This window comes from Carlito syrichta, unplaced genomic scaffold, assembly GCF_000164805.1.
Source record: "Carlito syrichta isolate Samal-C Ts95f unplaced genomic scaffold, Tarsius_syrichta-2.0.1 Scaffold303111, whole genome shotgun sequence".
Classification (NCBI taxonomy): domain Eukaryota; kingdom Metazoa; phylum Chordata; class Mammalia; order Primates; family Tarsiidae; genus Carlito; species Carlito syrichta.
Window position 1 is genome coordinate 1,834,701 of NW_007247207.1, and position 14,728 is coordinate 1,849,428.

A 14,728-nucleotide genomic window follows, 5' to 3' on the forward strand; every position below is an offset into this window, starting at 1 on the left:
AAAAAAAAAAAAAAAAAAAAAAGATGCCCCAGATTTTGACATTGCCACATGGATTTTAAAGCTGCTGCTACAAAAAAAAGTTCAAGAATTATGGGATAATGTACATAAAATGAATAGAGAAAAAAACATCAGCAGGAAAAGAAAATCTATGAAAAGTGAAGCAAATGGATTCGAGAAATAAAAAGTAAAATAACCGGGCCAGGCATAGTGGCTCACACACATAAATACAGCACTTTGAGAGTTTAGGTGAGAGAACTGCATGAGTCCAGGGAGTTTGAGATCAGCCTGGGCAATGTAACAATACCCTGTCTCTACAAAAAAATAAAAAAATTATCTGGGGGTGGTGGCATACGACTGCGGCCCAACTATTCAGGGGGCTAAGGCAGAAGGATCGCCTGAGCCCAAGAGGCCAAGGCTGCAGTGAACTGTGATCATATCACTGCAATCCCATCTGGATGACAGAATGAGATTCCCAACTCAAAATAAGTAAATAAATAAATAAAGATAGAATAAGTAAAATTAAGTCATCCTAACTCAAGTTTTATCTATCAGTTTATAATTATACTCATTCAAAATGTGAGATAAGGCCAAAATTGTATTTCAGTTTCTAAAATAATACATTAGCTGGGCGCGGTGGCTCACAATTGTAATCCCTGCACTTTGGGAGGCTGAGGCAAGAGGACTGCCCGAGCCCAGGGGTTCGAGACCAGCCTGGACAACTTGGCAAGATCTCATCTCTACAATAATTCAAAAAATTAGCCAGGCGTGATGATGTACACCTCTGGTTCCAGCTACTCAGAAAGCTGAGGTGGAAGGATCACCTGAGCCCAGCGGGTCAAGGCTGTGGTGGCTGTGAGTGTGCACTGTACTCCAGCCTAGGCAACAGAGTGAGACTCCAACTCAAAAAAATAAATAAATAAAATCATACATCATACTTCAAGTTACCATGGTTCAAACTTAGTAATATAATCTACTGCTGATCTGAACCAAAAACAATAACAAAAAAACCAGGGATGTCTCTAGACTAAATAATTGTAGATAATTGTTCTCTTTTGAGTAGGAGTCTCAGTCTGTTGCCCAGGCTAGAGTACAGCGGCACAATCATGGTCACATGCAGCTCTGACCTGCTGGGTTCAAGCAATTCTGCCTCAGTCTTCCAAGTAGCTGCAACCACAGGCATGCACCACCATGTCCAGCTAATTTTTTTTTTATTGTAGAGATGAGGTCTGGTCAAGTTGCCCAGGCTGGTCTCGAACTCTTGAGTTCAGGCAATCCTCTTGCCTCTGCCTCCCAAAATGCTGGGCTTACAGATATGAGCCACTGCACTTGGCTGATAATTGTTCTCTATACAGCATTCAAATCGTATCTCCTGTTTCTCCATACAGATACAGTTTATAAGTAGTAATGAATATGTGCCTAGTAAAGCAAAATAAAACTCTCATTACCATCACATACTATTAATTCAGAAAAGCTCTGAAAAAATCTGCAAAGCTAGAAAGGAAGGTGAGATGGACAGAGGAAGGCAGAAGGGCTGAGGGAAGAAAGAAAAAGGGATGAAAAGGAAAGTGGGAGGGATTGGAGAAAGGAGAGGCGAAGGCAAGGAGGAAAGAAGATGCAGCCACAAACCTGCAAATATTCTGGTGCAATTTCTCCTGAAGTTCAATGAAGCTGTCATATCGATCTTTAGTAAACTTGATGTTTCGAAGCACTGCTGCTACAGCAAAAGGGCGTATTTTAGCTGTCTGAAATGTTTAATATCATTAGAGATAGCAAATAATAAGATTTTTCTTTGTAATAACATCTTATTACAAAAAGGCAGCTGCACTCTTGATGCTGTCATAAATTTTCACTCAAACAAGTATATATACATTTATTCAATCAATAAGTCATAAAGTGGTGAACAAGAGACAAAAGTCACTATTTTCATAGAATTTATATTTCAGTAAGATTTCTGAAAATAATTGAGAAAAAAGTAATTATTAGTTTGCTCATAGTCCTCATTATTACCAAAACATCACACCCTAGAAGTTTATCTTTTAAAATTTTTCAACCAAAAATTTTGAAATTTACAATTTGAACAAGTATATTACAAATGTGTTTTAAGTAATGTGTTCAGGCGCAGTGGCTCACGCCTATAATCTTAGCACTTTGGGAGATCGAGGTAAGAGAATTGCCTGAGTCTAAGGGTTCAAGACCAGCCTGGGTAACTTGGCAAGACCTTGTCTCTACAGGAAATCAAAAATTAGCCAGGCATGCTGGTGCATGTCTGATTCCAGCTACTTGGAAGGCTGAGACAGAAGAATCACCTGAGCTCAGCAGGTCAAGGCTGTGGTGGCCATGACTCAAATAAATAAATAAATAAACATTTGTATATTACTTTCCAAAATTATCTATAGAAAGTAGATGTCTTGTTTGCTTTTTCATTTCTTGGTTTTAAAAAAATAACAATGAGCTGGGCTCGGTGGCTCAGCCTGTAATCCCGCGCCTTTGGGAGGCTGAGGTGAATGGATTGCCTGAGCCCGTGGGTTCGAGACCCGCCTGGGCAACTTGGCGAGACCTCATCTCTACAAGAAAATAAAAAAATCAGCCGGGCGTGGTAGCGTATGCCTGTAATTCCAGCTACTCGGAAGGCTGAGGTGGAAGGATCGCCGGGGCCCAGCAGGCGAGGCTGCGGTGGCCGGGAGCGGCCACTGCACTCCAGTCTGGGTGACCGAGTGAGACTCCAACTCAAAAAAAACCCAAAAAAAACAAACAAACAAAAATAACAATGTTCTAAGAGCTAGAGGCTAAATATATACTCATTATAGCAAATAATCAAAGAAAATAATATTTGGCAGAAGGGTAAGTTTTGTTCCCTTTTCCTTCCCATTTTACAGATATATACATAAAACAAGATTGTTTAAAAAAAAGAAAATAAGAACTTATCCTTATTACCTCTTCTGTAATAATTAATTTCTGAATTTCTCCATCAGGCATTACCCGTTTAAACACTGGAGCCTTTATCCTAAAATAACATTAAAGTGAATTTACTCATAATTAATCAAAACACATGATAAGTTAAAGTGTACAAAATGAATAGAATTAGGACAATGGGTTGAGTTACAGCAGGTCAAATTTTAGACAAACGTTTAAAAAAGCAAAATCTAACTAACTTTCTAACATTTAAAGCTGTACAAAAAATGGTATGTGATGTTTCAGGGTAATGTGTTTCCTATTACTGGGATCCCAGAAAGGGCTTCAAAACCATTAGCCTAGCAAATGCTTAGGAGAGATTTAAATATCAGCTGAGAGGCTGCATTAGATAACCTTCACATTTTATTCCAACCATCATATTCTGAACTTCTAAGAAAAATAGGGTTATTAAAAACACAAATTCTCGCCTGGCACAGTGGCTTACCCCTGTAATCCCAGCACTGTGGGAGGCAGAATCAAGAGAACTGCTTGAGTCCACAAGTTCAAGGCCTCATCTCTAATGCATAAACACAAACACACACACACACACACACACACACGGAAAATATACAGATTCCCTGATCTGTACTTAATTAGTAAAGTTAATACAAAGCCTTGGTAAATGGTGTATTTTGAAGGCGTGTTCAGGGAATTCTTATAACAAAAAGTTGGGAATACTGTTTAAAGCCAGTGCTTCTCAAACATAAATGTGCTTGCAATTAAGTAGGGAGTTTGTTAAAACACAGATTCTATCTGACTCAAGAAGTGTTGCGTGGAGGCTAAGATTTTGCATTTCTAGTAAGTTCTCAAGTGATGCAGAGTCTGGACCATGGACCCAGTTTGAGTAGCAAATGTTTTAAGTTACTTTCCCAATTCTGCCTGATCCTAAAAACCATACAAGGTAAGCAGGGCATGGTGGCTCACGCCTGAAATCCCAGCACTTTGTGAGGCAGAGGCAAGAGAATTAATTGCCTGAGCCCAGGTTGGAGACCAGACTGGGCAACAAGGTGAGACCTCGTTAAAAAATTAGCTGGGCATGGTGGCACATGCCTGTAGTTCCAACTATTTGGAAGGCTGAGGTGGAAGGATTGCCTGAGCCCAGCAGGTCAAGGCTGCAGTAGCCGTGAACATGCCACTACACTCCAGCCTGGGTAACAAGAGTGAGACTCTGACTCAAAAAAAAAAAGTCATATGAGGTACCTGTTAAAAATACAGGCTCTGATCAGACAGGTTTCGGAAATAAACACTAAGGAGTTATCTTTCACCTAAATATACAAATATCTGATTTTCATGCAGGGAACTGAATAAGTCAATACCCGCCCCCACCCCACAAGTTTGTTTTTATCTGTTCTTTTTTGAGTATGGGTCTCATTCTGTCGCCCAGGCTGGAGCACAATTAGCACGATCATAACTCACTGCAGCCTTGACCTTCTGGGCTCAGGGAGTCCTTCCACCTCAGCCTCCCATACAGACATGCACCACCACACCTGGCTAATTTTTTTTTTTGCAGAGACAGAAGTCTCACTATGTTGCCTAGGATGGTCTTGAACTCCTGGGCTCAAGCAATCCTCCCGCCTTAGCCTCCCAAAGTACTGGGATTACAAGTATGAACCTTTGCATCCAGCCCTAAAAACTTAGCCACCTTGCTGGGCGTGGTGGCACACACCTGTAAACCCAGCACTTTGGGACATGGAGACAAGAGGATCACCTTAATCTACGGGTTCAAGACCAGCCTGGGCAACTTGGCAAGACCACATCTCACAATAAATCAAAAAATTAGCCAGGCACGGTAGCACACACCTGTGGTTCCAACTACCTGGAAGGCTGACGTGGAAGGATCACCTGAGCCCAACTGGTCAAGGCTGTAGTGACCATGAGTGTGCCACAGCACTCCAGCCTGAGTGACAGAGTGAGACTCCTACTCAAAAAAAAAAACACTAACCATCTTAATCAAATATCTAATCAGCATCATATCATCAACACCCACCATCTGAAGCCTCACATCAGCCAGAGGCTATTATTCTTTTGCAACTGACCAGATAATATCTAAATAATAAAAAATAAAAAATAATTATTTTTGGCAGCTGTTATTTTTAAACTCTTTTTCACTTTACGTGGTCATTATCTTCTATATTTAGTACATGAAGAATTGGAAGGGGCCCAAAAGAATCTTTGTTACAGATTAGGAAATTAAAACTAGAGAGGTCAATTAACTTGCCCAAGATCACATAACCATTATGAAACATTCAGTTTTCCAGTTAAGAAGCTCCACTACCAAGCCTCCTGAGACTTCTTATGATAAAGGCACATAAAGCATTTCTACTTCTACTTTTCCTCTCTACCTCTAACAAATCCACTAAACTCTCTATTTCAATTGGATTGTTGAGGGAAATCACACAAACCTGCTAAAGAATTTTTCAAGACACCATAATCATTAATCTTCAGTTTTAAAGTATGCACCAAAATGAAAGGCTATGACTCAATGTTCAGGTAAATTTTCAAATGGCTATAATCTACATCAATCTTATGCTCTAATTATCCCTCTATGCAGACCTATGCAGTTGTTCAAGTTTTTTTCTGGAAACATAAAGTTGGTTGATAATGAAAGGGAAAGGAAAGAAATCCAACTTGGTCAAGTATTTAATGAACATATTTCCTTACCTCTCTTTGAACACCTGAAGTCCTCGAACCAATCCCTCCAGACACAAGAGATCATATCTATTGGCAGGGACGTCAATTTTGTAAAGAACAACATCAGAGGCCCCCTCTGCCTTTACGTTACCTTGTTCTTTACTTATTATTTCCTTCTCTGAAGTCTAAAACAAGCCAAAAATTAATTAAATTAATTTAAATTGGGTTTAAAAAGTAGAAGATGTCAGTCCTGTAAGGCAGTAACTACATTAAACATGTTCTTTCCTGCAACAAAAACATGATTTATTCTATCTATAACAAAAATAGCACGAAAATATAAAATGGTATAATCACAGCAGACAGACTAATACTCCAACTTTTACTGAGTTCGGACATCTAGCATCCTCAGTTATTCCACAACAGCAAAAATCCATCTAAAACAATAGTCAGCAACCCATGGCCCACTGATCAAATCATGCCTGATATCTGTTTTTGTAAATAAAATTTTATTGGAACACAGACTCCTTCACTTACATATTATCTATTGTGACACACATATGTATCAGCTGAGTTGTAACAAAGGTAATGGAGACTACAAAGCCTGAAATATTTATTATCTGGCCCCTTACAGGAAAAGTTTACCCATCCTAATCTAAAAGAAAATGAAAACACCACCAAGATCATAAAGCAACAATAAAAAAATGCCAAAGGGGTAAAATAAAGATGAATTATCAAATTAAAAAAAAAACACAACTACTTATATAATGACTCTAAAGCCCACATGAGAATGAGAACGATAACATAAAAACAAATAACAAACAAGCAGAGACCATCAGAACCTGTGATGAAAATTGAAAGGGATTAATAAGCACAATGGAAAGCAATCTGGTGATAACAAAGACACAATGCAGCAGAATGAAGGGGGGGGAGGGAGACCCACGACATCATTAGAATAACAATTCTTCATGCAGAGGCTGAGAGCTTAAAATACCTCAATCACCACTTTACAGCAGTGACTAAAAGATTTTCTTAAGGAAAACCAGTGTTGAGAAGTTAAATTATATTCTCCATGTTAACTACCAAAAGAACTATAAATATATTTAAGAAATTTCAATCAAATGATTAAAAGTTCTATTCCAATTGTTTATGTTTATTTGGAAATCCTATTTAACCAGAATCCCCATTATTTCCACCAACAACCTGATAAAATAATGATGAATTTCTATCAAAATATGTCATAATTTTGGCCAGGCACAGTGGCTTATGCTTGTAATCCTAGCACTTTGCAAGGTTACGGCAAGAGGATTGCTTGAGCCCAGGAGTCTGAGACTAGCCTAGGTAACATAGCAAGGCATGGTCTCTACCAAAATCAAAAAATCAGACAGGCATACAGGCACGGTGGCACGTGCCTATAGCCCCACTGCTTGGAAGACTGAGGCAGAAGGATCACCTGAGCCCATTATGTCAAGGAATCACAGAGGTCCACACAGTGCAACTCAAGGTAGGGACTACGCAAGGTGGTGCTGGGCTCCAAAAAAGAATCCACGCCAGGAACCTCAAACATAGGAGGCAAATGGTTTAAATTAGGGAAAACTGTAAAATGAAAATTAGAGGAAGAGGGGGAGAATAAAGAGAGGCAGAAAGAGAAGAGGAAGAATTTGAATTTAAATAACATTTAATCAAAAAATTACTGTTTTTTTGTAATGGAAGCTGAGTCACCTCACAGGGGATAGCCTATCTCAGGAGGAACCTATACAAAGAAGGGGAGACAATTCGGGCATGGTGACTCACTTTGGGAGGCAAAGCCAAGAGGATTGCCTGAGTCCAGGGGTTCAAGATCACCCTGGGCAACTTGGCGAGACCTTGTCTCTACAATAAATAAAAAAATTAGCTGATCATGGTGGCGCATGCCTGTAATTACAGCTACTTGGCAGGCTGAGGCAGAAGGACCACCTGAGCCCAGCAGGTCGAGGCTGTGGTGACTGTGAGAGTGCCACTGCACTCCACTCTGGGTGACAGAGTGAGACTATGACTCAAAAAAAAAAAGGGGAGACAACAGAACAATCAGAGAAATGAAGGTTTCCAACTACAGTAAGTCTCCCCTTAACTGCAGGTGATGGTCCAAGACCCAAGTAGATGTCAGAAGACTCGGACAGTACCGAACCCTACATGATTTTTCTACACATACATACATATGATAAAATTTAATTTATAAATTAGGCACAGCAAGAGGTTAGCAACAACTAATAATAAAATTGAACAATTATAACAATATACTGTAGTAAAAGTTATGTGAATGTTGTCTCTCTCAAAATTTCTTGTATTACTATACTTACCTGTTTTCAAACCATGGTACACCACAGATAACTGAAACCATGGAAGCAAAACTGTGGATGGGGAGGGTGCCTATTATAAAAAATGACCTAATTCTTTTACCAAAAAAAAGACGCAGTAGCTTAAATCTTCTTTCAACCTCAGTATCTCAATTCATCAAAAGATTATATGTGAAAGCTGAGTCTGTCAATGCTACCTGATAAAAATCAAAACCACATGAATTTGAGAGCCAGTAGGGAAGCTATAAAGATCGTAATCCAAACTTATTTCACAAATTGGAAAAAGAAGTCCAGAGACACTAAACTGTGAGGCCCAAACAGGCAAAGTCACTGTCCATAGTTATACAGCTAGTAAATGTTGGAACTAGAACTATAAATCAGATTTTCTAATATCTAGTCCAACACTCTTAAATATTATATAAACTCAAACAAAATTTTGAGGTATCATAAAATTACTAATAACAACTTACAAACTACAGAAATCTCAGCCAATTACCTAATTATACAAATACTCATTAATATAAAGATTATCTTTCTGTAGTGTTAGTACAGTATCAGGAAAAACAAGGCAAGACAATATATATTTTTTATTAGCCTGAAGATTCCTTTTTTTTTTTTTTTTGAGACAGGGTCTCATTCTGTCACCCAGGCTGGAGTGCAGAGGCATGATCACTCACCATAGCCTCCAACTCCTAGGCTCAAAAGATCCTCCAGCTTCAGCCTCACAAGTAGCTGACTACTTTTTTTGTTTGTTTTATAGAGACAGGGTCTCGCCTTATTGCCTAAGCTGGTCTCAAACTCTGGACCTCAAGTCATCTTCTTGTCTCAGCCTCCCAAATTGCTGAGATTATAGGCATGAGCCACCACGTCCAGCAGCCTGAAGACTTTTTTAACCTTACACCTAAGACAGTATTATAAAAACACTGACTAGATCAAGACAGAGCCTTAGGAAAAATCACAGTACGTACCAGAAAATTATCTTTTTAATTGTGAGTATGTCTTCAATATATAATCATTATTAACAATATATTTTGTAAATAAAGTATATAGCCCAGACTTGCTATATTCTTTATACAGTACAATCCAAGGAAAAGGCTTCAAAATCATTTTTTAAAAGCAATTCCTCAAAAAATATGAGCTCATTTTACAAGATCAACATATATAGTAGTGAATTAACACTCGTTAAACAGGTATGAAGGTGGTAGAGGCAAGCAGGCTGAAGGAGGACGAGCTGGAGGTGAAGGAGACAGTGGAACTCTGGTGGAAGCCACATTTTCACTGCTCCCCAGGCCCTTTTCCATGATCGATCTGGAAAAGGCGGGTGCTTACTCTCATTCTGGAGTTACCTAGCCAACCATCTCCATAGCATTAGATAACTTGAGGAGATGGCACACAGAATAAGGCATGAAGCTCTTTTGAAACTTTAATTAAAGCAACAGGCACTTTTAGAACTGGTGCTTAGCCCACTGAACACAGGAATCACCATGGCCTACGAATGTATCATCTTAGTCTAACTATAAGGGAACAAAGATAAAATATAGTAAACTTAGCAGGGAGCTGTGGCTCATGCCTATAATCTCAGCACTTTGGGAGGCCAAGTGAGAGGTACCTGAGCTCATGGGTTCAAGACCAGCCTGGGCAACTTGGAGAAACCTCATTTCAACAGTAAACCAAAAAATTAGCTGGGCACGATGGCATGTGCTTGTAGCTCCAGCTCCTTGGAAGGCTGAGGCAGAAAGATCACCTGAGCCCAGCAGGTCAAGGCTGCATGGGCTATGAACGTGCCATTGCACTCTAGCCTGGGTGACAGAGTGAGACTCCAACTCAAAAAAAAATAAAATAAATAAAATAAAATAAAATATATATATACACACACAGAGAGAGAGAGAGAGAAAAAGAGAAAGAGGGAGAGAGAAAGTAAACTCCCAAAAAAGGCTTTTACACAGAAAATCTGAAAAATATTTGAAAAATAAACAAATATCCAATACATACAATTTCATCAAGTTCCAGGCCAAATTCAAAACATAGTTCATCAAATTCTTCGTCGGCTAGGGAAATAAAAAAGGAGATTGTTAATTTTACCCTGTTTGGCATAAATAAAAATTGCATAGAAACTGCATTTTCTTATTAGCAATTGCCTTACTAAATATCTTACTAAATATTTAGCTTATTTAGCTTACTAAGTATCAGACATCAGATATCACCATTTAAAAACAAACAAAAAGGCTTGGCCAAAAAGATTTTTTAAAAAACTACTAAAAGCCTGATTTATCTACTCATATCAACTATAAGATTAGGTTACCTGCACAGGAAAGTTTGCATGTATACAGAAAAAAAAAACCTGTTAAATAACAATCAAATATAAATTAAGCTCCAAATCACAGACACAACACAATGAAATGTCACATAAGTACTATCATGTAAATTCTTCAAGGTAGCCTGACACTTAACTTTGGAGCCAAACCAATCAGAGTTTGAATTCTATCCCACTTATAAGTTCTGAGCACTAGGTACCATATGTAAAGTTTATGGAAAAATTTACCATTGTAAAGTAGCATTTACAACCATTTATAGCTTGGAACTGTTGGAAAGATTTAAATATCATGCAGAAAATGGACCTGCACAGTACCCTGAAATACAGTGAGTATGCAATAATTAGTAGTTATCTTCCTTACTTTGAAATTATATTCTACTTCACTTTGCTACTTAATACAGCATTTTTAGGGCATTCACGTTAACAAAACTTGAACACATACCATCAATACCAGTATATTCTAGTGATAAGTTGGTCTTAAGAGTCCTAATCCAGATACTGAACTTCAATTTAACAAATATGTATTAACTTTATGCCAGGCACTGTACTAGATACCAGGGCTACAAAGATAAAATGCAATCCCTATCTGAACTACTTCTTCCTCCAGTAAGGAAGCAAGATGTGTAAATAAATGAGTATGCTAAATATAAGGTACAGGGCTTGCACAAAGGATGGAATCAGACCCACTTAAAGTCATCCCTTCACAGAAAGGATGCAATGATTAGGCAGAGATCGAGGGAAGTGAAACAATTTGGAAACTCTAAAGTACTTCAATATGGATGAAGCATAAAGTTCACATCAGGAAGAAACAAGATGGAACAAGCAGAAAGAAGTCAATTCATAACATGCCAAGGGATTTGTCCTCTGCCCTACTAGCAGGCAGTGGGGAATTACACTGAAGGATTTTTCAGCTGGGCAAAAGCATGGTTAGCTCAGTATTTTACAAAAGTACAGATGAAATTTAATGAAGGTTCACTGAAAGCAGCAGCAATGAGCATGGGGAAGGAGGAATTAACATGAGAAATGTTAAAGAGGCAGAATTTGTAAGGCTCAATGGCTGACTGATGGGAGGTAGAAATACAGCAAGTCCCCTACAAAGGAACCTTCAGCTACAAATTTTCAAAAATGCTAATGTACATTTGCATGCCCAATCTGTCCAATCACATGTTAGTTCACATGTCTGGCATACATTGTCACATGTGTGCATCCTCTACAGTGGTTGCACTTTTGTGTACTTTACAGTACTATATATTTGACTTTTATGTATTATTTATGTGAAAAGTATTATGAACTTATTACAGGACAATACTACATAGCCGACTGTGTTAGTTGGATACTAAGGCTAACTTTGTTGGACTTATGAACAAACTGGACTCACAAATGTGCTCTCAGAATGGAACTCATTTATATGTAGGGGACTTACTGTAGTGGGGGAGCAGAAGTCTAGGGTGACTCCCAGATCTCTGGTTTGCGGGATCAAGTAGGTGGGGATATTCCTAACTAGAACAGGTAATAACAGAGATACCCAGCCTCCAAGTGGCCTCCAATGATCCCTGCCTCCTGGTATCCATGCCCTAGTGTGAACTGGAGCCTGAAGCAAACACATACATGAGTGAGCTTGGAAGCAGATTCCAGCCCAGCCAAGTCTTGAGATGACAGCAACCCCAGCTGCCAGCTGGACTGCAACCTGGTGAGAGACCCAGAGCCAGAACCCAGTTAAGCCACTTCCCGATTCCTGTCTCCCAGAAACTATGTGAAATAATAAAGGCTTGCAGTTTTATACTAAGTAATGGGGTAATTTTTTAAAGTAGCAATAGATTAGTGATACAATTAGTGATACAGACTTTAGTCCCTAGAAGTGGAGTGCTGCCACAACAATTAGACCAAAAATTCGTGAGAGTAGCTCTGGAACCAGACAGCAGCTTTGAGGAACATAAATGAAATCTAAAGGGGGCCAAAAATGGTGGCTCACACCTGTAATCCCAGCACTTTAGGAGGTAGAGGCAAGAGGAATGCCTAAGTCCAGAGGTTTGAATCAGCCTGGGCAACTTAGCAAGACCTCAACTCTACAATAAAAAATCAAAAAATTAGCTGGGTATGGTGGCACACGCCTGTAGTTCCAGCTACTTGGAAAGATCACCTGAGACCAGCATGTCTAGGCTACAGTGGCCAGGAGCCCTCCACTGCCCTCCAGCCTGGGCAACAGAGTAAGACTCTGACTCAAATAAATAAATAAATAAAAAGAAATGCATCTAATCAACAGGGTAATATAACTAAGCTTTCCAGCCAGGCTCAAAGTGCCACCTGTTGTTGTTTTTTTCTTGCTGCTTATGTGAGAGAAGAGATAAACTAAAAAAGGGATATTAAACAAAAAGGAGCCAGGATGTTGATGATGTTTAAAATTCTCAACTCCTCCAATGTAAGAAAACGCTAAAATTAAGAAACGACTTGTGAGCAAAAATCAAATCCAAGGCATTGCCAGGAAAACATGATCCAAAATAAAATCAAGGGTATGACTATAAATCATTTTTTTTCCTAAGTCAAAATCTCACTCTTATTGCCCAGGTTGGAGTGTAGAGCACAATCAGCCACCACAGCCTTGACCACCTAGGTTCAGGCGATCCTTCTGCCTCAGTCTTCCACGTAGCTGGAACTACAGGTGCACGCCACAATGCCTGGCTAATTATTTTTTTATCTATTGCAGAGACGAGGTCTGGCCAAGTTGCCCAGGCTGGTCTCCCAACCCTTGGGCTCAGACAATCCTCTCGCCTCTGCCTTCCAAAGTGCTAGATGACAGGTGTGAGCCACCTTGCCTGGCTATAAAATCTTAAGACCCAGAAAGATCAAATGTACTAATCATTCAAACAAAAAGTGCCATAAAAAAAACATAAAAGGCATGTCTAACAAGTCCAATTAATCACACAACAGAGCTTAATCAAGAGCACTGCTATAAGCAGAAACCCAAAGGACAGAACAGCTTATTTCTGAGATCTGTGGGTGGTGTGGCTTTTGACTAACGAAATCGAAGCCAGTAAATACTCACCAAAGACCCACAAAGCTTTTAGAATAAATACATACGCCAAGACATTGCCAGCTTGAACTCAAAAGGAAGAAATAGGACAAAATGAAGTCTCTGAACCCCACAACTTCTATCAGTAGTAAGTAGAGTGAGAAAACCAACCAGCTGTAGAGACATGCTTTCTAGGGATCATTCAGAGGGGTGGAACCTAGAGCCCAGAAGGCAGGGCAGAGAACCATGGAGAACTATCCCAGACCTCTAGACCTAATCAACAGCATCTAACAAGTGCCACTGGATTTCAGAATTGTCATGGACCAGTGACTCCTCTATACCTCCCACGTTCCCCCTTATGAAGAGGAATGTCTACAGCAGTTATCCTATACCCATCCCACCACTGTATATTAGATGCATGAAGGGCAGGTAATGTCTCTCCAGTCTCTCAGGCAGAGTTCATCGCATTTAAAGAACCTCATCCACATCTGAATTTGGTTTAGATGAGGAGATTCTGAACTCTGAGTTTCTGGTGTAATGGGATGATACTTCGAGCCTTGGGAGGGGAGCAAACATATCTAAATGTGGGAGAAACATGAATCACTGGGGATGAGAAGGGGGGACTGTGGCAGATGACCTCCAAGATGGCCTCTAATCCTCACCCCCTGGTATTCACACCCTTGCAGAGTTCCTTTCTACACTGTGCCAGAATTGTTCTGTGACCAAGAGAACATGAAAAAGTTGGTCTATCACCTCTGAGCTGTTATTAAGAACTGGGGCTTCTATCTTACACAATCTCTTGCTTAACTCCTCCTTTGGACCTCTCACTTTTGGGGCAAACAACTAACATGTTGTTTGCACTCCGACCAAGAAGTCAAGGTGGGAGGAACTGAAGTCTCTGGCCAAAAATCCACAAGGAACCAAGGCCTGCCAACAACCACTTGAGTGAACTTGGAAGCAGTTTCTCCAGCCCCAGTTAAGCCTTGATATGATTACCAACACCTTAACTGCATACCTGGTGCGAGATGCAGAGCCAAAACCACGAACCTAAGCCACTCCACAAGTACTAACACTCAGAAACTTTGTAACAAATGACTGTTGCTTTAAGATGCTACATTTTGGGATAACTTAGTATGCAGTAATAGATAACTAAATTTTTTTTTTCCAGTCAGGGTCTTACTCTGTCACCCAGGCTGGAGTGCAGTGGCATGCTCATGGCTCACCGCAGCTATACTGAGCTCAAGCAATCCTCCCACCTTGGCCTATCAAAGTACTGGGATTACAGGCATGAGCAACCGCTCCTGGCCACTAAACGATTGTTAACCAAACTGTACAGAACTCTTAAAAATATATTGAAACCTAGCCAGGCTCGGTGGCTCGGCCTGTAATCCCGTGCCTTGGGAGGCTGAGGTGAGTGGATTGCCTGCATCCGCGGGTTCAAGACCCGCTTGGGCAACTTGGTGAGACCTCATCTCTACAATAAATCAA

At 39.8% G+C, this 14,728-nt stretch overlaps 1 protein-coding gene across 3 annotated transcripts in view; it reads right to left on the reverse strand.

The window, feature by feature from the left end:
• Positions 1–14,728, reverse strand: part of FARSB (phenylalanyl-tRNA synthetase beta subunit) — an 82,994-nt gene that overhangs the window by 64,394 nt on the left and 3,872 nt on the right. For 2 of the 3 annotated variants that reach the window (XM_008057711.1, XM_008057710.1), the window contains exons 2-5: positions 9,909–9,964; positions 5,614–5,768; positions 2,935–3,004; positions 1,627–1,742 (exon numbers count right to left, since the gene is read on the reverse strand). In XM_008057711.1, the coding sequence (XP_008055902.1) occupies positions 1,627–1,742; positions 2,935–3,004; positions 5,614–5,768; positions 9,909–9,964 (397 nt within the window). Of the gene's footprint in view, positions 1–1,626; positions 1,743–2,934; positions 3,005–5,613; positions 5,769–7,274; positions 7,334–9,908; positions 9,965–14,728 lie in introns of all 3 variants that reach the window. The other variant, XM_021712163.1, reaches the window with a different exon arrangement.